The 26,303-nt window shown below is 37.9% G+C and overlaps 2 protein-coding genes across 5 annotated transcripts in view; both read left to right on the top strand.

The window, feature by feature from the left end:
- LOC137250789 (potassium channel subfamily K member 1-like) overlaps positions 1–17,852 on the top strand; it is a 290,326-nt gene extending 272,474 nt beyond the window's left edge. For all 4 annotated transcript variants that reach the window (XM_067784280.1, XM_067784282.1, XM_067784283.1 and 1 more), the window contains one exon: positions 5,811–17,852. In XM_067784280.1, the coding sequence (XP_067640381.1) occupies positions 5,811–6,085 (275 nt within the window). In that variant the 3' untranslated portion in view covers positions 6,086–17,852. The remainder of the gene's footprint in view (positions 1–5,810) is intronic.
- A 7,336-nt stretch (positions 17,853–25,188) lies between these two features.
- On the top strand, positions 25,189–25,977 carry LOC137248639 (c-Myc-binding protein homolog). The gene has a single exon (XM_067779550.1). It carries the CDS (start codon positions 25,369–25,371, stop codon positions 25,789–25,791), a length of 423 nt encoding a protein of 140 aa, XP_067635651.1. The 5' UTR covers positions 25,189–25,368; the 3' UTR covers positions 25,792–25,977.
- The last annotated feature ends 326 nt before the right edge of the window (positions 25,978–26,303 follow it).

Genomic DNA, 26,303 nt, shown 5'->3' with positions numbered 1-26,303 from the left:
TCATCCCTACTATTCCCGATCTTTCTCTTATCCAAGTTTAACTCTCGCTACTATTCCAATATACATCACTTTTCCTTATTCTTAATCTGTTAACTTCTTTTCACTACATTGTCTCAAACCATTACCCTTGTTCTTACGTTTACCTCCATCTTCCTCTTGTCCTCTTTACATTACCGACTTCCCACCCGATTCCTCTACTTTTCCTTCCCAATTCCACTGTTTTCTCTTCTCTTTTCTTCCATGTCTACATTTTCAATGTGAAGATATATCGAGCTTGGTTTTATCGGCACATTGCATTACTAAGGTAGATCTTGTGAAATGCCTAAATTTGTGGTGTAAACTCATATACATATATAGTACTTCTATATCAATACCTTCCTATCTTCCTAATGTGCAAATTTTCTGTCAATCATTATTTGCTGAATCTGTGCAAATGTATGTTCTGCGCATGCGCGGGCTTTGTTAGTGTTAGTGAATTGTAGTAGCGTGTGTAAAAAAAGTATTAAAGTGGAGACAACGGGTCACTATCCCCTTTATCCAACTTCTGCATACTAATTGTTATAAAATCTCAGTTTAGTCGATTAAAGAATGAAAAGGCCAACAAATACAATACAAGGTTTGATGTATTTATTATTTGAACGTGAAATAGTAAAAAAAACAAGGGTAAAAATTCATATTTTTGAAATGAAAAAAATTCAAATATACATGTATAAAAATATACTTATACATACTTCCCAACAAGCATTTCTTTAAACATTTTTAAAAATAATTTAAAGTGAATTAGAAACGGTATATAAACGTTTTCAAGATTTTACTTATTTTGAGTTTTTTAATGAAGTAAACAAAATATGAGTACTGGGCTGGCTGCTATTGGTGTTGAAATAATATCAATTTTGTAAATTTTTTTCTAACATATTCTTGTTCGTCCGTGCTTTTTCTTGTTTCAAAAAACAAACGAATATCCAAATAAAAACGTATTACTTCCTTACACAGCTGTGTCCGGTGATTATTAAAGATGTCATGGCTAAATAAATTTTCGATGGCTATTGGAGAACGCATCGCTTGTATTTTGAAAAATTTTATTTATTAAACTTAATTTTGCATTTCCAATTGGGCATGCCTTGAGAACTTGTCTTATAGCTTTCTCTGACACTATACAAATATTACATACGTTCACAGATGGTGCGTCAAACAGACCTTTATTTTGTGCGCTGAAATATTTAATCCTCTTTTTACAAAAATTTAACGACAGCGTTGAGATTTTGTCTCCTTCTCTCGTTGTATATCTGTACTGTAATGTTTGACAGGCTGCACAGTCCAGTAGTAGTGATATAGAAGTATTACATATATGTGTAAACTTTAACACATGTGTTATATATGAAACTTCAAGAAATTCCGGGATTTTAATATATGTAATCCCGGGATTTCAGAGTGGCAAAACATCTTGGGAGTCCCGGGATTCTGGAACGGAGTAACGACATAAATACAGCTATAAAATATTCGAGGATGAAACTGCCGTTGATGCATTATTAACGATTAAGGCGGTAGCTAAAGTGCAGGAAGATCTTGATTGGTTATATAAATGGCTGTGTTCAAACAAATTGAAACTTTATGGTGTTATCTAGAGCGACAAGCGTTAATACTGCTAACTAAAAATTAAAGGTGAAAAGATTGAGGAAGTTAAAACGATGAAGTATTTGGGTATTTGTATTGACGATAGATTAAAATTTGATGAGAATATAGAATATTGGAAATTACAAAAAAAAAATTGGGTTCATGACAATATCTGCAAATGTCTCAGTATAAAATATAGAAGACTGGTATATAGAAGTATAGTTGAACCCCACTTTATATATTGTCCCACTATATCCTTTATAGAGAGTGATATTAAGCTCGACAAATTACAGAAAATGCAAAATCGGGCAATGCGCTTTATCCTAAAAAAAAGAAGGGATGCTCCCGTACGACATTTGATAGATGCAATGAATTTGTTGTGTATAAAACAGCAAATGTTCCCTTATGCTATGAAGTTTGTCTACAATATTAATATCAATATTGAAGCAATTTTTACTAGACAACAGTGAGCTGCCACGACGTCAAAGAAAGAAATACTTTAAACCCTGTGAGAATTACATGCGGATTTTTATTTAAGATGTGGATTTTTTTATAAATTTCTGTGTTTAATTCCATAGAGTTTATCTGACATCACTGACGGAGTATATTTTCCGCTGCCACGGCTACTTTGGAGTAGCAAACACGGGTTGTTAATATTTTCTAAATCTCAAAGCTCGACTATTCTCCCCCAGATGACCCAATATTTCTAAATAAAGCTGGTTTGGACGTTGGGTCTTTTTTTTTAACTATACACATTTTCTCAATATAATTGAATGTACTTGTACACAGGGTATTATAACTTTGATTGGATAACAGGTATGGTTGTACAGGTACAAAGGAATCGAGATAGATATAGAATTAAATATATCATCAGTGTCGAAAAAAATTTTATTGAGCCATGTCCGTCCGTCCATCTCTATGTTAACACGATAACTTGAGTAAATATTGCGATATCTTCACCAAATTTCGTACACGACCTTACCTGGGCCCGGAATAGATTGGTATTGAAAATGAGCGAAATCGGATGACAACCACGCCCACTTTTTATATATATAACATTTTGGAAAACACAAAAAACCTGATTATTTAGTAAAGCACCTAGAATGTTGAAATATGACGTGTGGCCAGTCCAGTATTGAGACTCTTGATAAAAATTTGAGAAAATTTGTTTAAATGGGCGTGGCACCGCCCACTTGTGATAAAATCAATTTTACAAATATTATTAATCATAGATCAAAAATCGTTAAACCTATCGTAACAAAATTCGGCAGAGAGGTTGCCTTTACTATAAGGTATGCTTTGAAGAAAAATTAACGAAATCGGTTAAGGATCACGCCCACTTTTGTATAAAGGATTTTTAAAAGGGTCGTGGACGAATAAAATAAGCTATATCTTTGCAAAAAAAGAGCTTTATATCAATGGTATTTAATTTCCCAAGTGGAATTATAACAATAAATAGGAAAAACTACAAATTTAAAAAAATGGGCGTGGCCGGTCTTTTATTACCAAACAATTTTCTATGTTTCGGGAGCCATAACTCGAAGAAAAATTAACGTATCGAAATAAAATTGGGTACACAAATTTTTCCTATAGCAGCAAATTTTCTAAAAAATGGGCGAGATCGGTTTAAGCCGCGCCCACTTTTATATAAAAGATTTTTAAAAGGGTCTTAGACAAAAATAATAAGCTATATCTTAGCAAAAAAGAGCTTTGTGTCAATAGAATTTCACTTTCTAAATTAAATCATAACATTAAATTGGAAAACACTAAAATTGTTCAAAATGGGTGGGGCACCGCCCCTTTTTTTGTTTAAGTAATTTTCAATGTTTAGGGAGCCATAACACGAAGAAAAATTTTCATGTCGTAACGAAATTGCGTACACATATGTTCCTTATAGCAGGAAATATTTCTAGTAAAAATGGATAAGATTGGACCACGCCCACTTTTATATAAATGACTTTAAAAAGGGTCGCAGGAAAAAATAATAAGTTAAATCTTAGCGAAAAATAGTTTTGTACCAATCGTATTTTGTGCCATTTTAACAAGAAATGGGAAAAAATTGAAATCTTGAAAAATGGGTGGGGCACTGCCCCTTTCTTACAGTGCATTTCCCAACGTTTCTGAAGCCATAACTTGACGAAAAATTTGGTGTTTAACAGGAAATATTTTCAGTAAAAATGGACTAAATCGGTTAAATCGCCTTTTATATAAAAGATTTTGTAAAAGTGCGTAGATGCAGGTAATGAGCTATTTCTAGTAAAAGTTGGAAAATTTCGTTAATTACCCTGCTTTTTTTTTTTTTTTTAATAACGCTTTTTAGTACAATGGCACTTGTGTTTATTGTTCTGTTATATCTTTATTTTAAAATAAACAGTAGGGAAATCCCCATATATGAAGAAAAACTGCATTATTACCCACTCAAGGTCATTGGTGTTAGCCTCTGTATCCTTTTTGCTTCTTTTAAATGAAAATTCGTTCAGAATAGAACCATATGTATATGGGGTATTCCATCCCATTTCGACCAATTTTGAACCCGACCCCTTTAGAATTGGCTGAAATTTTTTCTTCTTTTTCTAGCTTACGAAAGACGTTTTTCATAATTTTTTCAAATTTTTTCATCCAACTGAAAAAAAGTTATGAATTTTTAAAGAAACACCGTTTTTGTTTTCAAAATGCTACAACTTTTTCAAAAGTTGACCGTTTGGGATCTTTTTTTTTTTAAATTTGTTTTTAAATGTACTTTTCGGAAAAAATACAAAAAAAATTTTGAAATTTTTCAGTTTTTCCAGATTTTTCGAATTTCGCAATTTTTTCATCCCCACTAATCCCGGAGTGGGCCGATTTTTTTTATATTTTTTTTTATTTAATTGAAAAAAAAATTTCAAAAAAAAATTTTGTTTTTATCAATTTTATTTATATAACAAAAAAATTTAAGAAAATGATTTTTAAGTATTATTTTCTTTATATATTATGGTAATCTACGATTAAAATAACCAGGATTAATGACTGACACAGTAAATATGTCAAAAAAAAAAAATGGCGAAATTCGAAAAATCTCGAAAAACTAAAAATTAAAAAAAAAAACTTTAAACATTTTTTTGTATTTTTTCCGAAAAAAAAAAAAAAAAAAAAGTACATTTAAAAACAAATTATAAAAAAAAGACCCCAAACGGTCAATTTTTGAAAAAGTTATAGCATTTTGAAAACAAAAACGGTGTTTTTTTTTTTAAATTCATAACTTTTTTTGAGTTGGATGAAAAAATTCTGAAAAACGTCTTTCGTAAGCTAGAAAAAGAAGAAAAACTTTCAGCCAATTCTAAAGGGGTCGGGTTCAAAATTGGTCGAAATGGGATGGAATACCCCATATGTATTATTGCGCAACCTTGTAACACTATTAAGCACACAAAACAACAACAGCATTTCGAGTGTACAGCTGGGTATATAATGTTCGTTTTCACCCGAACTTAGACTTCCTTACTTGTTTAAATGTGGACTTAAAAAAAATATCGTGCCTATACAATAAACAGCACTATTTAAATCATATAAGGGATCTTTACGGTATAATCTTTTGAATGTAAAGCTAGTGGTACTCACTCTTTTAAGGTAAGGGGATCAATTTCCGCGAACACTGAGGGACAAGAAACTAATTCCTTTTTGAGTTGCGACTGCTTTTGGATTAGAGTGCGAGATTTTAAGCTCTACACTGATTAAGCTGGAGACATTGGTGCTTTATCGGTAACCGTATCGGTAACCTTTTAACAGCTGATTCGACCAAACTTATGAGAATCAATGCAATCGATTATTGGTGACGCTAAGGTCGTAACCGTATCGTAGCCAACCAAGTGGGTTTTGGTCATGGCGCAACGATACAAGGTGGCAGCATGGCACAGCTGATTTTAAGCTTTTTTTATTTGAGTTGATACATCAAATTACGGCGCAGTACGATTTTGACATTTTTCCATCGAATTTACAAAAACAAAGTACATGAAATTTTTATTTATGTTTGTAGGTATGTCACCATGCTGCCACCTTGTATCGTTCCGCTATGGTTTTGGTTTACCGTCGTAACGATAAACAGCTGATTACGTTAGGGATACGAATACAGCGATACGACATACGGCACCAATGACTCCGGCTTTATGAATATCTGTACGCAATATACAAAAATATGTATGTTTTTTGTTCTTATTTTTCAGGTCTCATTGCAATGATGTTCATGTTGACTATTTTCTATGACATACCACAATTGAACCTTGGACAACTTTTTACAGAGAGCACAAATGGTGAAACTGAAAAATTGCACCTATCTAGCAATAATACAACTTGCTATTCTGGACCATCTGGCCTATATATGCCGCAACGTGATGAGGATACAAGACGGGCGATAGTACGTATACGACCACATGGTGACGATTCGCCCAGTCCCGATGAAGCGCCATCATCTCTAAATAGCGGCATCAGAGTACCATAAGTTGCAACTTTCGAAAGCATGAATGTATCACTAAGTTGTTAGTGAGATAATACGGAAAAAAGTTGAGACTACAAAAAACAATCGTTGTCAGTCGCACATCCATAAAATATTAAGAAAGTCATTGAAAAAAACAAAAATAATCCATAACCATGTCATAAGAAATTTACAATCTTAAACTCAGTCCACAAAGAAATGTATACATATATGTACATTAGACTGGGTCGATTTATTAACCGATATCGCGCCATCGATTTTTCGATAGGATTTGGGCTCAGGAAAAAAGTTTCACTACGCATACCCAAAAAAATAATATTCGGGCCTGCGAAATTTCATTTGTTTGACTTTTTTTCGACTTTGATTTTTAAGGTTATCTTTCATGACCTACTAAAAAAAATTTCATTTGATTGTAAAATTTTCATGAATACCCTGTATAGAGTTGTGCTTTTTCGTTCATTTCAGAGAGTCGAATTTTTCGTTCTTTTTCTGATAAACGAACAAGTTGTTCTTTTTGTTTATCTGTTCTTTTTTTTCAGGCAAATTTGATCACTGCTGCTCGCACCCGCGAAAAAAGCCAACAAGTATAGATGGGGGTGTGTATGCAGCAATGCTTTGTGTAGGTATATTTAAATGAGTAATGAATAAATAAGTTAATATATATATGTATAATTAACTTAAAGAAAGTTATAAATTTCGGAAGATCCAGGAAATTGAAAGAGTACAGACACAAATTGTAAATATGAACTTTTCAAGTTTAATAAATGTAATTAGTTTCTTACAAAGCATGTTTTTCATAAATAGTCCATACATATATTGTTGTAGCAGTGCCACACACAAAGATGACCACACATGTCTTTAGTGTAAGTGGCATCATCGACATTCGTGCTCACTGTGAATTTCTGCGTATGTATGTATGAATTTATAATGTTCGCAAACGAGAAGAGAGAAAGAATAACATTAGATGAAACGAACTAAAAGAACAAATGAACTAAAAGAACAAAAAGAACCGAAATCGAAGATCTAGTTCACTTGTTCAGTTGAGAGACCCGGTCAATTGAACAAGTTCAGAACGAAACGACCCAACTCTAACCCTGTCCGACCCAAAAATTTCCGCTAAAAACGTTGTCGATAACATTTTTGGGTCGGACAGGTTATACATATGAACATTTTCGGGTAGGTCATGAAAAAAACCTTAAAAATTAAAGTCGAAAAAAAAATCAAAAAATTAAATTTCGCAGCCTCGAAAATTATTTTTTTGGGTATGCGTAGTGGAACTTTTTTCCTGAGCCCAAATCCTATCGAAAAATCGATGGCGCGATATCGGTTAACTTTCGTCCATACAAATCGACCCACCCAATGATCTTACATATATCAGCGGTACCCAAAAGAGTTTCGTAGAGCTTCGGACATTTATTCAGCGTTTACCTACATGTCGTGTGAGCATAGCGACTGATATTCAGCTGAGCAGACAGTGTATCAGTTTCCGTGTCAACATCTCATGCGCAAATTCCATTCTCCATTTTGTTTACCATTCTTCTTAACTACTCATATAAGTACAAAAAAGTATGCGTTTGTGTTTCAAGCTCTGCTGGCTTTGTGCACCACTGATATATACCAGAAACGATATAATGTAGAGCCATTGCATAGACGAAAAATCGTGTGAGGCAAGCTTCACAAAATTCTAGTAGGTCACATTCACCACTTACCACAGCAGAATTTGTTAAACTACCACTGTCTGTATTTGTTATTTAATAATTATTTGTACACTTTTTATTCAACTAATGTGTTCAGAATTTTAACTTTTACTCACTAAAACTCCAATCAGTGTATTTCTGTGCTTAAATTATGTTAAAAATTGTGTTAAAATTTTTGGTGTGGTGAAAGTGACCTACTAGAATTTTGTTACGCTCCGCTGCTTTCCACCGAAGTTCGCGCATGGAATATCTTTATATTCAAAATTTTTTGTATATACTTTAAATCGACTGCTGGATGGAATATCACCCTATTTCGGCTGTTATCTCAGAATATTTTCAAAAACACCCTATTTAGGGATTTTTTTGAAAACTCCCTATCTAATGCAAAAACGTACATAAAGAACTTATACACATTTACGCGTTACGTTACGCGTTTACATATGTCCCATCCTTAGGAGCAAGATTACTGTGAAATTTCCATGTTTTTCTTTTATTTCGTGCTTTTATTTGGAGAAAAAAATCTGCACCTCTAAATTTTGTTCATTATTACCGATTATCGAAGAGAAAATATAAATAAAGGAATTCTAGTTATTTAATTACAGATTAAGAGTTTATTACGAAAATGAAGATAATCTCATTATATGTAAACTATTTCCCATATTCATGTAGGATCTTTTTTTGGGCCGCCGTGTTGTGTTATCGTGCTCGCCTTGGTCCTGGGTTCAAGGTCCGGGAAAGGCAACATCAGAATACTTTGGAAAAGTTTTTATAAGCAGGACCTCTTCTAGACAGCCGTTTGGCAAGCACTATAAAACATGTACGCCTCGTTCCGCAAATTCGTAGGAATATCTATCCTTGTTTTTTATTTTTTATGGTTTTTTTATACAAATTTCTGAGAAAGTATTAGCTTAGGTTGAACTGGCCGATCCGTGAGGACCTCACATAGACCGAATGAGCGAGCCTATGTTATAAAATAACATCGTCTTCTTGACAAATACTAGAAGCTTTCTGGGAACTATGCCATTTGCTGCTTCTATATCTGAAAGCTGTATCACTTCTAATAGCTGGAATCTTAGCCTGGCGAGAGCAGGGCACGATCACAAAACGTGCTCTATGTTGTTGTTGTTGTTGTAGCGATAAGGTTGCTCCCCGAAGGCTTTGGGGAGTTTTATCGATGTGATGGTCCTTTGCCGGATACAGATCCGGTACGCTCCGGTAACACAGCATCATTAAAGTGCAAGCCCGACCATCTTGGGAACGATTTATATGGCCACGTTAAACCTTCAGGCCATCCCTCCGTCCCCACCCCCAAGTTCCTTGAGGAGGGTATTTTAGTCGCCTCTTACGACAGGCATATACCGCGGGTATATTCTGACCCCCTAACCCGCTGGAGGGAAACGTGCTCTATCGTTTCCTCCTTCAACCCGGAGTTCCTACAACTGCCACTGGCCCAACATAATTTAAAGGCATGTGACGCCAAAAGCCAGTGTCCGGTCGAATGCCTGTTATGAGTCTACAGTCTTCTCTTAATGATAGGAGTAACTTTATAAGTCTAAGGTTGTAAGACCTACATCCTCGGCATTTTACAGGTCCGCGCTTGGGAAGTGTATTCTTCAAACGAATTTTGAAAGAGGACATTCTTCAAAAGCTTTCTGAGATAGGGCGTTTTAGAAACGGGAGCCAAGATAGGGTGATATGCCACTCACCGAGTCGACATGTACATACATACTATCTAAAATATTGAGGTGAATAACATTCCACTTCTGAAAAATTTAAAAATGTTATGTCATAGATGCTTCTGGCATCCGTTCCTTATGGTTTTTATCAAAAAATGTTTTACACACCATAGTGTAGTCAAAATAAAATAGGTTCTATATTTAGTTTCAATAACTTTCTATGAGGTATCTGTAAAAAATCTGCAAATATGTATATTAAAAACCTATTTTATTTTGTCTATGGCTATGAGGACTTTAGACAGTGACAAAATAAAAACAACAAAGACAAATCTTTTGAATGTACAAACGTAATTGATACAATACGAAAAATACCTAATTGAATGTTAAACTAAAATGTTATCCAAAGTACCAAGTAGTATCTATGTATACCTATTTACTTACATACACGCTTAAATATGTTTACAAAGTTTAGCAAATATTAAACAAATCAACCAATTCAACACCAAAAACTTCACGAAAAAATTTTGCCAAACTAATAATCTTGTATATACTTATGCACTTAAACTTTATATGGACTGCTAAGAGCATAACTTTATCTACACTTATGAAATTGTTGCGCATAAACTTAGTGCTAAAAACTGCGTGTTTCCACTATTCTTCACTTTAAATTTTGGTATGTGCGCTACTACTATGTGTAATTTTCGATGAGCGTTTTTTAGGCACAAATAAAGATGTATGTATATACATGTAAAAAACACGGCTAATACAATACTATGACTAGAAATACGCTGGAAACATTTCGGCCGTAGTTTTAGTCGTCTAGTTAAACTGACAGAGAAAACTGACTCTCGTAAAAGATATTTATGATGTCAATCGCTTCAATCCAATTAGGTACTGCGTGGCCTAGTTTTATACATCTGAACAGCCTCCCTTCAAAAAACGCGAGTACTCCATAAATAATGTAAGGAATACTCCTTTGGGAGTATAGGAGTATTCCAAAACTAATCTGTATTCATACAAAAAATGTGCTCCAATTAACATTGCGATGTCCTAGGAGAGGAGTAGGTGATCCCACTCTCACTTTGTTTGTGAGTATTCCATAGAGTACATACGTGAGAGTACTTTCCAAAGTACTTTCACTGTAGCACTCCGTGGAGCACCCACAGAGGATCATATGCCACAGTACTAAAAAGGAATTGTGTCGGAAAGAATTCTCGGAGTGAATTTAATTTAAAATGAAAGTAAATGAAGAGGGGCAATACAAATTTTATATTTTTTACTACGAATATTCTTATGTTATTTAGCATTTGCGTGAATACAGAAACTAATATTTCTCTATACTATAGTATGTATACATAAAACCAGTGCGCGGTTGCATTTTATCAGAGTTGCCATAGTAAAATTTTATTATCAGTTAATTGTATGCAATATTTTACTTTTGGCAACTCTGTTCGATCGTCATCGTGTCGTGATCACGGTCGTTAAAAAACGAGCAATGATCGGCTGATGGTGGTCCGCAAACGCATTGCAAAGGAGTATTATTAGAGTACTCCAACATGAAGAAAATGGAACACGGAAACCAACAATTTTTGCGGGGCTATAATTCATGTATGCAAACAATCGTGTAGGGTAGATGTGGTATAAACCGGACACGAGCTTATCTATTATATAATTTTTAAAACTCCAGGTTAAAGGGCCAATTAATGGTGACTTATAACAATAAAGCCATAACCAGATAAAACAGCTGCTCGAACCTACCTTATGGGAATCAATGTAATCGATTACTGGTGCCATGCCATAACGCTAACGCCATAACCATACCATAACCAACCAATTGATTTTTGGTTTCTCGCCATATCCATAACCTAAAAATATTTTAGTTGGTGAATTTAATAACTTTTTGTAGATTTTATTCATTGTTTTGGATGCGTTATGACTAACGGCCCGATTCTTAGCGTTACCGGTAAAATAGTACCCAGAACATTATGTAACCGAAAATCGTTACCAGTTGTTTTATTCGCGATTCTGGCCAAAGTGGTAACGCTGTCATCACCGAAAAACTCACCAGTGTCTGTGGTAAAATTTAAAAGTTGGTTTTCTTCGCTTTACCCATGGCGGAACGATACAAGGTGGCAGCATGGGACAGCTGAATATAAACTTTTTTTTTATTTAATTTGATACATCAACTTGCGGCGCAGTACGATTTTGACATTTGTCCATCGAATTAACAAAAACGAAGTACAAGGAATTTTTATTTATGTTTTTAGGTATGTCACCATGCTGCCACCGTGTATGGTTCCGCCATGGCTTTACCGAAAATGTGTCACTCGTAGATACGATGTTAACGAATAAACGGAACGATGTTTACATACATGCATACGTTTTTACATAGCTATATTGTAATATATACTGTGAAAGCACATGGAAACAAATATGTATAGCAAGAGGCAACACTATTATGAGGTGGGTTTTGTCTAAGGCTGGGGTAACGCTCAGTCAATCCAGAGTCGAGTAAAGGTCCCACAAACCCCTACTGAATAAATACACGATATTTATGTGTTACGAACACACGCACACACGGCTGGAGATATTAGGCGGACAGCAGTTTTCCGTACAAAGATGGAGGCGGCGGCTAAAAGGCGTGGTAGTAGCGGAGGGGTCGGTACGGTGGTTTTGGCGGCGGAACAGTAGCGGGCGGGATGGTACGGTTGTCTGGGAGAAGCGGCGGGATCAGCGCGGCGGCCGGACGGCGGACAGTATTGGCGGACGGATTGGTACAGTTGTATGAGCGCAGTGGCTGGATGGCGGACAGTATCAGCGGACGGATGGATGTAGCGGTATAAACGTAGTGACGGCACCAGCGAACTGGATGGACGGTGATGCAGCGGCTTAACGGCGGTAGGATGGCGAACGGCCAACGGTCGTCGTAGCAGCGGCTTGACGGATGCAGCGGCTTAACGGCGGTAGGATGGCGAACGGCCAACGGTCGTCATAGCAGCGGCGTGACGGATGCAGCGGCCTAACGGCGGTAGGATGGCGAACGGCCAACGGTCGTCGTAGCAGCGGCGTGACGGATGCAGCGGCTTAACGGCGGTAGGATGGCGAACGGCCAATGGTCGTCGTAGCAGCGGCGTGACGGATGCAGCGGCTTAACGGAGGTAGAATGGCGAACGGTCAACGGTCGTCGTAGCAGCGGCGGCACCAGAGGGGCGACGATGCGGCGGCAGCGGCAGTGGGCTACGGAGCGCGTACCAGGGCCGGAGAGAGAGAGAGGGGAAATAGGCCGGCGACGGGGTTTACCTGGACAGCGGCTGCGTGTTCCGGGCGGGGTAGGATAGGCGTACCAACGGGCTGGTATTGGTCGGTCGGCTTCTACAGGATCGGGCTAAAGCCGGAGTCATTGGTGCCGTATGTCGTATCGCTGTATCCGTATCCCTAACGTAATCAGCTGTTTATCGTTACGACGGTAAACCAAAACCCAATTGGTTGGCTACGATACGGTTACGACCTTAGCGGCACCAATAATCGATTGCATTGATTCTCATAAGATTGGTCGAATCAGCTGTTATAAGGTTACCGATACGGTTACCGATAAAGCACCAATGTCTCCAGCTTAATCGCTCTTCTTCGGCAGCTTTGGTAGTCGGCGGGGTCAGTCACCTGCGGAAGAGACTGCGAGGACTCGTTAGTGCTGGCTTCACCGCTGGACACCCCCGCCTCCCTACTTGCACACTAACAGAAGGTGCGTAAGGGGGGCGGGGTTGTACCAGCCGATACACCGTGGGTCGACCCGTGGGCGGAGGGGAAGTGCACCTTAACGGCACAGCGGTAGCCCCTGTGCGCACGCATCGGCTCACGGCCGAAACCAGAGCTGAGGGGAAGGGGGGTATAGTCATTAAGGCGTCGGGCCGCTCAACACCCAGGGGGGCGACGGGTGGAAATAGCACAAAGGCATCCGCCCCGCTCGTTCTTACCTGGGTGAAGGGTGACCCGTGCCATGACGGCTCCTCTTCCACTCAGCTAGCCGAAGCCAGAGCCGAGGGGGACGGGGTTATATAGTCATTAGGGCGTCGGGCCGCTCAACACCCAGGGGGGCGACGGGTGGCAATAGCACAAAGGCATTCGCCCCTCTCGTCCTTACCTTGGTGAAGGGTGACCCGCGCCATGACAGCGGCCCCTCCACTCAGCTGGCTAGCAGGAGTGGCAATTTTGTCTTTAAAAAGACAACCACTCCCGCTGGCTCACCTGCGAGGACTGAATTGCAAAAATGCAAATTCAATGTTTATATGGGTGGTGCCGCAAACTGGTTGAGAATTCAACGCACCATTATTGTGATTTTCGTTGGTTTGCTATTTAGTGGTTGTGGACTATGCTATAAAAGAATAAGCACAAGTGGTTTTTGGCTATGCTATAGAAACTAGTTGAGAAGTCAACGCACCATTATTGTGCTTTTTCATTGGTTTGCTATTAGTGGTTGTTGACTATGCTATACAAGCATAAGTACAAGGAGGTTCAGGTTTAAGTGAATAAGGAAATACAGGGGGTGGTTACGTTATTGTAACGCTACGTTACACTATTTTACTATTATGTTTACTTATTTGCGCTCACAATTCTTTATTTTTCATTATTGCCTTTTTCTAAACAACAGCTTTTGTATGGTTATATCGATGTTACCACCTATTTTAGGGGGTAAACAATTATCCGGATACTTTCGTGGGCAGAATACCAAAAGGATACAAAAGTTACCACATGAAGAAAGTTACCGTGGGGAAGAAAGTTGTTACCACATTAGAATCAGGTTGTAAGATACTTATTTTTTGTGGAATATGTTTGTAATTTTTTGCGTTTTCTTTATTTTTATGAAATTTTCACGATTTTTAGGTTAAGGCACCATTAATCGATCACATTGGAGATGGTTATGGATATGGGTATGGTTACGACTATGGCGTTAGGGTTAAGGAAGTTTAATTGGCCCTTTATCTATTATACAATTTTTAACTGAACCGTTGAAGCCCGGTTTTTCAGTGAGAGTTAAAACTCCAGGTTACGTTGAGTACAGTTTAACCCGCCAGTTATGCGCTTTAAGCTTAATGAGCATCAAAATTTTATGTTTTCGAACAAAGTGACAAGGTTAAATTCTATTCAACTTTAAATGGAATTAAAATTCACACTGAAAAAACAGGGCTTAATGTCAAATCAAGGCCGATTACAAAAATGAGGTACGTTAATGGTAAAAAGATTTTTTTGAAAGCCATGTCTTCTCGGAGGTAAATCGCGCCAAGTATATGTTGACTTTTTTCTTTATGTAAAAAAGCTGTGGCTTACTGCATGCACCAGCTTAAAGCGCCCGTTTCTCATACTTAAGTTCGACTATGAAAGCAGCCCAATGGTCTCAGTAATTTATTAAAAACTTGTTCATAACTTGATAATATAAATGGTTCTTCTAAAACTTCAAACTCTCCAAATCTCAATCACAATATTACTATTATAGACTTTTGAGAAGTTGAATTAAAATATAATAGGGCATATTCATAGTCGAAAGAAGGGACTTAAAGTTAATTTCAGCTTTTGTGACAGTTAGTCCATAGAAAATTATGGGGTATATACATATATGGTCAAAATTAAGTATGTATTCAAAAATAATTGTAGCTTTTTTTTCCTATGGGCTCTCTGTGGAAACTGACTTCTGCCCGGTTTTTCAGTGCGAGTTTAAACAAAAGCGGGCATTAAGGCTCCATTACTGATACTTAGCATAGACTTGACTTGAATTGAGAACTGTCACTTACAATTCTGTTAAATGAACAGTGCATGTTACTGATTACACAAAACTTTGCAAGACTTAACTTGACTTGGAAGTCTGTTGAATTTTGATTTTCTATGTAAGTTCCAAGTGACGTTTACATTTTGAGATGCCATTTGTTTGTGTCCATGTCATTTTGACATTTTGTCATACAAATTGACATTTATTTAAAAGAAAATTTCAAACCTGATTATGATGCCACATTGTATGCGCTAAGTGGAGTATAATCGTGGCTAAGTTGCCAAGTTTACGCCAAGTCAAGTCAAGTCTATGCTAAGTATCATCAGTAATGGAGCCTTTAGAGTTAGTACCTACTGAATTGCAACTATGAATATACCCCTGTGGCAAAAACCTGCAATTAGCTTTAACATTTAAGTATATTCTTTATTTTGAATATGAATATGCCCAGAAAAATTGGCAATGCTTATTCGAGACATATCTAAGGAATATTAACAGCAAAAACAATAATATCAACAAAATAATGTTATGTAGTTTACTTTATACGAAAAGGTAAAAAATACGAAAGAAAATAAATGATATAACGCAAAAATCATACATAAAAGAAAAGAACAATTTCATATTCAAATATACAATTTGTACATACGGATTAAACTATATATGCAATGTCCAATACTTTAAATCAAAGATTTGAGTTTAAAAAAAATCCTTTAGCTTTTAAGGTAAGCTCCTTTGAGTTGTAATATAGGAATCATGCCTGAAGGAGAATAAAACTAAAAGTCCTGTCACATAAGCAGAGTTTCATATAGATGCTTTTAACTCAATCTTATGCTTTATGAGTAGATTGCACGTATTTTTATGGAGAACGGCAGATTGAGCGATACTGGCGCCATCTACATGAAAAAGTGGCTAACTTGAAACTTTTGTTGCAAGCAAAGCATAAGAGGGAGAATTTGACATTAGCCATCATCCCGTCGCAAAGATCCTGAGCTGGATAAATAATTTTGCATGTAAATGCAACAACTATGATTTGAGCCAGATAAATCCAAATAGAAGGCTCGTTCAATTTGTGAGCCAGATAATTTGTTAGTTTCTTATCTTTAGTTTGGCAACGCTGACTTTTTCAAAAAAAAGATGGCGCTGCTTGGCCTTTAGCCGTATCAACTCATATATACAAAAATATCACGACGTCTGCTTCTCAAGTCTCCCAATGATCCAGAGCATTCCCGTGATAATTGAGCGTGATACGGAGCTAGAAAACTGACTGGATGATGGCTATTTGCTTTGGCTAAGGGTGCTTTTACATTTTAAAAGTGACATTTTTTTTCCCACTCGTTGGTAACTCTTCTAAAATTGTTCACAGTTGAAAACTGCAATATGGAAACAAAATATGTTGGCAAGTATATTTCCTGTACAGTGAGAATATTTATAACAGTAATTCGCAAAATTTTGTATGCGAGTGGCAAAGCGAAATATACTTCGATTGCCAAGTCTGAAGTTCCTTCATATTTACAAATGCAACATCTTACATGATTGTGGCGATGTTACTGGGATGCATAAGATTGCGTTGAACACATCTATATGAAAAACTCCATTATGTCTCGGCTATAAGCTTAAAGAAAATAGCATTTTAAATTATGCACACAACTTGTGTAAAATACAGTAGAATCGCGAAAAAGTTAACTCGCGAGAAAGTTAATCGCTCGGATAAGGTGACCGCGCTTGAGCGTCCACGTTCGCTCTAAAAAGTTAATCAATTTTTCCAAGGCTTGGAAAAGTTAACTTTTAGGAAAAGCAAAATGCCCTTGGGACGTTTTGGCTAACTTTTTCGCGATTCTACTGTATACATTTTATCATATACATACATGTACCGAAAGAAATGAAGCTAGTAAAATCAATAAAACAGGTTTGGTTTTCTGAGTTAATTAATTGTTATTCAGTTAAATTGATCGCATTATGGTTGATTCAACGGAGTTCTTTGTCAAGGAACAAACTTGTATAGTCATTTCAACAGAAGAAAAACTATATTCAATATTAACAATATTGTGTAAAAATGACAGAATCTCAGCCAATCTAACTGATTTTTCTGCTAAAAGAAAACGTCTGTAATATTAACAGTCATTGTTATTGTTTAACTTTTCTCATTTGTATTTTTTTGAGGTGATATTAATAATTGTTAGTTAACACAACAGAGATAGGCGGCCACCGTGGTGGGATGGTAGCGTGCTACGCCTACCACACTTAAAATCCTGGGATAAAGGCCTGGAAAACGCACATCAAAATCATTAGATAAAGATTTTTTTATTTAAAGTGTCAAGAATGCTCCTACATTTACATATTTTATAAAAATTTTCATTTAAAAGAGTTAGGGAACTGAATTTTCTTTTTTTGTTTGAATTTGAGGGAAAACGAATAAATTTATTATGTTGCAATGAGGACGTTTTTGCTGATTCTTACGAAAATATGTATAATAGAAATTTTGTATGTTAACAAAAAAACTATAAAAATGCATACATTCGAGAACATCTAAAAAAATATTTATTAAGCGGTAAAAATTAAGCAAAATGTGTTGTCAATGCATACCATGTCAAAAACAAAATAATCATACGTGCAGAATAAAATTATACATGTCTCGTGTAGAATCTGTGGTTATTTTTTAGCTCGGTTTTAGAAATCCCAATAAAAATAAGCTGGTAACTTTTCCATTATTGATATCGAGGTTGTATTAAGGGCCAATTAATGGTGACTTATAACCATAACCAGATAAAACAGCTGATTGAACCTACCTTATGGAAATCAATGTAATCTTTTTCTTCCGCGAACTTGCTCATTTTACGTTCTCACAAAACTAACACACTATTGCTTGTCAACCACGTTGGCCGCCATAAAATAGAGCAGCTGTCAAGCGAAAAAATCTAAAAATTTTTATTTTCGCATGGCGGAACGATACAAGGTGACAGCATGGGACAGCTGATTATACATTTTTTTTATTTGATTTGATACATCAACTTCCGGCGCAGTATGATTTTGACATTTATCCATCGAATTTACAAAAACAACGTACATGGAATTTTTATTTATTATGTTTGCAGGTATATCACCATGCTTACACCTTGTTTCGTTCCGCCATGGATTTTCATCAACGCGAAGCCGACAACAAGTACGTGTGAGCACGACTACCGCCGCTCGCGCAGATTGCTATGGTAACCACCCGTTGCTATGGTTACTAGCAACATTTTTTGTGCTGTTACCAACCAGCATTAGAATGCGTTATAAACCTTTATATAGGTCCGCCTTTTATGCCGAACTTATATACTTATATACAACACAGGTTTACGCAACGCTTTGTTGCATTGCTTCACCCGACAGACGGTTCAATCTATGGCCGCACTTATAGCCTGGCATACAAAGTTTATGGAATGGGAGCAAGGCTAAGGAATGAAGGTTTACATGAACGCCTTGGAGGCGTTATTTCGCTTTGATGTTTCGACTACGCAAACAGGCTCATATTGTACCATGATTCAATTACTTGTGATTGAATTATGATTGTACTAGCAATATAAGAGTACTTGCAAACAAGTTTCCGTCAGTTGAGTGATAGAAAATTTGTTCTATGAACAGCGAGCCAACTGGAAAATGAAATAATACTGTTACGAGCACTAACACAAAGGGGTACTGCCATCTCTAGGCCGATGCTAAGCAGTGAAGTGAATTCACATCAATAATTCAATCATTATGTCTACACATACGCGTGCACGCGGTGGAGAAGAAACGCACAAGCACATGCAGATATCTTATCTGAAATGCTCCCAAAGGTATGCAATTGTGATTTGGGAAGTGTCGCTCACACATACAAGCGCATGGGGTACGAGAGAAGCTATAGAAATTATACATCTGTAGTTGTAGCTGAGAAATTTATAACTAACTAGCCTGGCGCAACGATACAAGGTGGCAGCATGGAACAGCTGATTATAAACTTTTTTATTTGATTTGATACATCAACTTCCGGCGTAGTACGATTTTGACATTTGTCCATCGAATTTACAAAAACAAAGTACATGGAATTTTTATTTATGTTCGTAGGTATGTCACCATGCTGCCACCTTGTATCATTCCGCTATGCTAACTAGTAAGGTCTGGAATTAGAAAAGCCTAGAAATATGCAACGAGTAGGTCTGACAGTATAAAAGGGCGACAACAGTGGAGGCGAGAAGTCAGTTTCATTTGAGCTATCAATCAGTTTGGTTACTAAGCAAGCAATTCGTTGCAAAGTATAAGTGTTATTGTGAAGTACTTTAATAAAGGCCATTTTCCATTATTCAATATTGGAGTTATTTATTCAACAGTTTAGCGATATGAACGTTGGCAGAAGATTGCAAATAAGGGGAATTACAGTAAATTCGTTACAATTGGTGGCAGAAGAGGAATTGTTGAATAAATTTCGAAGACTTCGAATACAACTTGGAAATGCCAAAGTTAAGTGAATTTAAGATGCAGCAACTGAAGAAAGAGTTGGAGGGCCGTAGATTGAATACAACCGGCATTAAACTAGAACTTCAGGAACGACTACGACAGCCAATGGAATTAGATGGAATTGACGTGGATGAGTATGACTTTCATCTTGATGGCAAGGAAACAACAAAAATGGAAGAGACAGTTACGCAGGCAGTTACGAGCACAGACTTGAACATGATTTTGGCTGCAATATCTACTCAAACATCGACAGTGGCTTCTCAACTGGAATCGCAAAAGACAGATATAACATCTTAACTGGAAGAACATAAGATAAGTATAGCATCCCAACTGGAATCACAGAAAACATATATGGCTGAGCAGTTGAAAGCTCAAGAATCTCGCATATCTTCGCAACTGTCAGAACAGGAAGCAAGGGTATCATCAAAACTGGAAGCAAAGGATGCAAAAATCGCTCAATTTCAGGCAGAAGTCGATGATTTGAAAGGTCGTATGGAGCAGTTACAACTTAATCGCCCAGCTGTTTCAGCAAGCAATCCGAAGGTAAAGACACCATCCTTTGACGGTTCTGTTTCTTTCCAGGTCTTCAAGCTACAGTTTGAGAAGACCGCAGCAGTGAACAACTGGAATACAGAAGATAAAGTTGCTGCACTGTTCGTGGCATTGAAAGGGCAGCAGCCGAAATCCTACAGACGATTCCCGAAGGAGAGCGGAGCAGCTATGAAGCATTGATGGCTGCTGTAGAACGACGTTATGGAAGCGAGCATAGAAAACAGATATTCCAAATTGGGTTGCAAAACCGCTACCAAAAAGCAAATGAGACATTGCAGGAGTTTGCTTCAGATATTGAAAGATTGGCACATCTTGCAAATGCGGACGCACCCGTGGAATACACTGAAAGGTAATCCAGAGTTTCATAAATGGCATACGAGATGTGGAGACGAAGGGAGCTACATATGCGAATCCAAAACTAACATTTGCTGAAACGGTATCGCATGCACTGACTCAGGAAACAGCCTCACTTTTGAGTAAGCCAGCGTACAAAGCTCATCGCGTGTAAGTGGAAAGGCCAGACTGCGTAGACGCAATTTTGGAAGCATTGAAGGGTACGCAGCAGAAGAATAATGATGCAGTCAAATGCTTTAAGTGCTAAAGCCAGGGCATATTGCGCGTTATTGCAACACCAACCCTAACAGTTCCAATCATGTGGGTGGTCGTAAACGCAGAGCAGAAGGAGATGACCAAATCTCCAAGACCACTCAATCGGTAAACTAAATCGAGTCAGCCGCAAGGGGCTACAGCTGGCTCCCGCAATTGAATGCCCCATAATCTCTATCTTGCAGATTGGAAGAAGATCGAGCAATCTTACTGTTGGAGGACATGTGGATTGAAAGGAACGTTTACTGATGGTAGATACGGGCGCATCTCATTCCATCATTCGAGCGGATTTAGTCAACAAAAAGATAAGACCATTGCTTTGAGCAAGATTACGTACAGCCACCGGAGAGGACACCCAGGTAATTGGAGAAGTAGAATGTGAAGTAGCAATTGGGAACGTCACGGTACTACACAATTTTATAGTGGCAGATATTGTTGATGAAATCATAATTGGAGTGGACTTCTTTATCAACCAAGGCATCAAGATCGATATGCAAAGCAAGACAATGCGATATAAGAACATGGATGTGCCGCTTAATTTCGGCTACGAGAAAGGCTACAGCAGTAAACGAGTGCTTGTGGAAGAGAGGCAGCAAATACCACCTAAATCCGAAGCAGTCATCTGCGCAAAGGTTGATGGAGATTGTGGGACAAACAAATTATGGGTTGTCGAAGCAGTAAACAAATCAGCACTGAACATACTTGTAGGAAAAACCCTGGCTATGACAAAAAAAGATTGACGTATTCCGGTAAGAGTACTCAATGAGTTCAAGTCACCATTTAATTTGACCAAAGGAGCTATTTTGGGAAGATGCCAAGAGGCCGAAGTAGTTATTAGCTGTGGAGCTCCAGGAACACGTTTCATCTAGTAATACTGATCTTTCAAATGATATCACGGCATGGACACAAGGGCTAGAGGAAGCCTATCAGTATAAGGCAAAACATCTGCTCCTAAAGTACGCGAACATATTTGACCAGGATGGTTCCAAACCAGGCCGCACCAATGTTGTGAAACATCAAATTGACACTGGAGACGCGAGGCCGATACGTCAAGCTCCTCGTAGTGTTCCACTGGCGAAACAGGAAGTTGTGAGTCAAATCGTACAAGAAATGAGCGACAGCGGCGTCATCGAACCATCAGCTAGTCCATGGAGCTCACCGGTAGTACTTGTAAAGAAGAAGGATGGAAAAATGAGGTTTTGCGTGGACTACCGGAAGTTGAATGACGTTACGAAGAAGGATAGTTACCCATTGCCAAGAATTGACGACACTCTGGACTCGCTATGTGGTACGAAATGGTTTTCCACACTGGACTTGAAAAGCGGCTACTGGCAAGTTGAGGTGAAGGAGGAAGATAAAGAGAAAACAGCCTTCAGTGTCGGTGATGGTCTTTGGCAATTTACAGTAATGCCTTTTGAACTTTGTAATGCACCAGCTACTTTTGAGAGACTCATGGACCAGGTACTGAAAGGTCTACATTGGAAAACATGCTTGGTGTACCTGGACGACATCATCGTATTGGGCAAGAACTTTGATGAACATCTTAATAACTTGGAGGAAGTTTTCCAGAGAATAGCTGGCGCAGGTCTGAAGTTAAGTTCCAAAAAGTGTGCGCTGTTTAAAAAGGAAGTAAATTATTTGGGTCACAAGGTAACGACAGAGGGCATCTGCACTGCAAACGAAAAGATAGAGGCTGTAAATGATTGGCCAAGACCACAGAACCTACATGAATTGAGAATTTGCCTTGGGCTGTGCACATATTACCGCCGATTTGTACCAAATTTTTCCAGCGTAGCCCATAGCCTCCATGAGCTTACAAGAAAAAATAAAGCTTTTGAATGGAAAAATGAGCAAGAGGTGGCTTTCCAAACATTGAAGGAGCGTTTGTGCACTGCCCCAATGTTAGCATATCCGATTCTAGGAGCAACATTTATTCTAGATACAGATGCGAGTGGATATGCTATAGGAGGCGTTTTGTCACAACTGGTTGATGGACAGGAGAAGGTAGTTGCATACTACAGCCGTTCGATTGGAAAACCAGAGAGCAACTACTTCGTTACGCGGAGGGAGCTGCTGACATTGGTAGAGTGCATTAAACATTTTCATAAATACCTCTACGGCCAGCGATTCCGTGTCAGGACAGATCACGCAGCGTTAAAATGGCTTCTGCTGTTCCGTAATCCGGAAGGACAATTGGCACGGTGGATCGAGCGACTAAAAAGCTATGACTTTTCCATTGAGCATTGAAAAGGTATTATCCATGGAAATGCCGATGCAATGTCACGAAGACCATGTGGTTTGGAATGCAAGCACTGTTCAAGGGCCGAGGCTAAGGAAGATATTATAGATGTCCGGCTAATGACTATAAAGTGTACGGATGAATGGGACAAGGAACAACTAAGAAAGTGTCAGCTAGAAGATACAGATCTTTCACATGTTATGCAAGGGCTCGAACGAAACGAAAGACCAAACAGAGAAGAGATGTTAGCAGAGAGTCCCATTGCGAAGTCATATTGGGCACAGTGGAACAGTTTAGAATTGATATCCGGTTGCCATCATCGAGTATGGGAGAGTGTGGATGGTCAATGCAAGAAGAAACTAATAGTTGTTCCCAGAAAGAGGATTCCTGACATGCTCAGCGAGCTGCATAATGGTCCAAGCGGAGGGCATTTTGGAATCACAAAGACGCTCGAGAAAATTAAGCAGAGATTCTATTATTTTGGTTGCCGACAGTCGGTCACCGAGTTGATTGCCAACTGCCAGGTATGCAACAGAGCGAAAGGGCCCAAAACACGAAGTCATGGCCAGATGAAGCAGTATATTTCAGGTGCACCATTTGAAAGGATCGCCATGGATGTCCCAGGTCCATTTCCTACCAGCAACCGCGGAAACAAATACGTACTGGTGGTTATGGATTATTTCAGTAAATGGCCAGAGGTATACCCAATCCCAAACCAAGAAGCAGAAGTGCTTACAAACGAATGGGTTGCAAGGTATGGTGTACCAATGGAGTTACATTCCAAGGCAGGAATTTGAATCAGCTGTGTTCCAAGAAATGTGCAGGAACTTGGGCATTGGGAAAACACGGACAACTGCATTGCATCCTCAGTCCGATGGTATAGTGGACCGTTTCAATAGAACTTTAGAGGAGCATTTAAGGAAAGTAGTAGAAAGTACCATAAGGACTGGGATACACACATATCATTATTCTTGATGGCCTACCGATTTATCAGTTCATGAGACAACGGGCCAAACTCCGCAAAGGTAATTTTTGGCAATGACCTTCGACTGCCAGCTGATTTGAAGTATAGGATATATGCCGATGCGAAGAGGAATGTCAAGAAATCCGCTGGTGTCTTGGAAGAAGAGCTGAGACAGATACACGACCTGGTAAGGCAACGAGCAAAGATTATGAGTGACAAGATGAAAGCGAGGTACGATAAAGCAATTAATTCGGAAGGGTTTCAGGAAGGAGATTTGGTGCTGCTATACAACCCACAACGGAAAAAGGTTTGTCCCCGAAATTGCAGTGTAACTGGGAAGGCCCATACAAAGTTGTAAAACGGATCAACGATGTAGTGTACCGCATACAAACCATTGGCAAACCACGAACCAAAATGAAAGTGGTTCATTTGGAGAGGCTAGAAGCGTGTAGATCGAGAGATTTGTCTGATTGGGACGATCAGAATTAGGTGGAGGGCAGTGTAACGAATATTAGCAACTCTAAGGGGTACTGCCATCTCTAGGCCGATGCTAAGCAGTGACGTGAATTCATATCAATAATTCAATCATTATGTCTACACATACGCGTGCACGCGGCGGAGAAGCAACACACAAGCACATGCAGATATCTTATCTGAAATTCTCCTAAAGGTATGCAATTGTGATTGTGGAAGTTTCGCTCACACATACAGGCGCATTGGGTATGAGAGAAGCTATAAAAATTATAAATCTGTAGTTGTAGCTGAGAAATTTATAACTAACTAGTAAGTTATGGAATTAGAAAAGCCTAGAAATATGCAACGAGTAGGTAGGACATTATAAAAGGGCGACAACAGTGGAGGCGAGAAGTCAGTTTCATTTGATCTATCAATCAGTTTGGTTATTAAGCAAGCTATTCGTTGCAAAGTATAAGTATTATTGTGAAGTACTTTAATAAAGGCCATTTTTCCATTATTCAATATTGGAGTTATTTATTCAACAGTTTAGCGATACGAACGTTGGCAGAATATTGCAAATAAGGGGAATTGCAGTAAATTCGTTACAATGCTGTTATCGATTTTGTACGTTATCACTCCACGATTGATCCACAGTTGGTTGAAATCCCTCAATGGGTTAATCGGGTACAAATCGATACGATTGAGAAAAGTATCGTTGACCTACACTGCTAATAGTTGTCACTCTGATGTTTATTACAAAAACGTCAATAAATTACAGTTAACTTCGTTATTTTTTTAACCTCAAACGATTTTTCTATCAATTGCAAAAAGTTTTTAATTTATTTTATTCAACCATATATAAAATATAATGGAAGTGTTTTTAAATGAAGATCTCACATCTGAAGCGAAAAAAGATTTTTGGCACTCATATTTGCGAGAAACAGGAATAACGGCCAAACTAAACGACATACTAAACAAATTATTACAAGCGAATGTGAAGCCAGATAATCCATTGGACTTCATACGTGAAGAATTGGGTGATAAACTCGTACCACCAGAAACCATTGAAAATATGGAACATGAACTTGACGGTGCGCATCGTGAAATTCGTCGCTTACGTGGCATATTAAAAGAGCTTGGTGTGGATAATGTGGATGAGCAATTTCATGGGACCGACACTGAAGGACCAGACGAATTTGAAAATGTGGCTAATGAGTTTAATAACTCTCTAAATATTGTGTCGGGAGCTGAGGAACAACAACAGCAAGCGGTAGGGAATCAACATAATTAACTATGCACATTTATACTAAGTTTAAACAAATTCACAATGCAAAATGGCTTATTTTAATTTTGATAAATAATAAATATAATGATGTACATACATACATATATACGTAAGTTGGAGCAAACTATTCGACATCTAGAAGCAAATACAATGAATAAATAATTGATTGAACAAACGCAACATTTAAATAAAGGTAATTGTTTTCAATATAACTATCAGCGCAAGTGGTGTACGCTGCCTTTAAACCCTAATTCTACTACTAAGAAGTGGCTTACTCTACTTCTGTATTTAAAGTTCATAATGTAGGAAAGTATTTTACAGCGTAACGAAAATAAATTGTGGGTTACGGCACTTTTGCGCTGTTAGTCCCAAATGTGACTTATATATTTTTATAAATGTATGTATTGGAAATGGGATTGAAATGGGATTGAAATGAAAAAAAATGGATAAATATAGGGGTTAATCTTCTCGTGGGAAAGAAGAATACAATGATGTAATACTTTGGAAGGCTCTGGAAG

This window comes from Eurosta solidaginis, chromosome 4, assembly GCF_040869045.1.
Source record: "Eurosta solidaginis isolate ZX-2024a chromosome 4, ASM4086904v1, whole genome shotgun sequence".
Taxonomy (NCBI): domain Eukaryota; kingdom Metazoa; phylum Arthropoda; class Insecta; order Diptera; family Tephritidae; genus Eurosta; species Eurosta solidaginis.
The sequence above is the reverse complement of the archived record's forward strand: the minus strand, read 5'-3'. Positions and strand labels throughout refer to the sequence as shown.

Bases quoted from the DNA above. Each gene is read 5' to 3' on its own strand.
- LOC137248639 (XM_067779550.1), top strand. From the start codon at position 25,369: ATGGAAGTGTTTTTAAATGAAGATCTCACATCTGAAGCGAAAAAAGAT.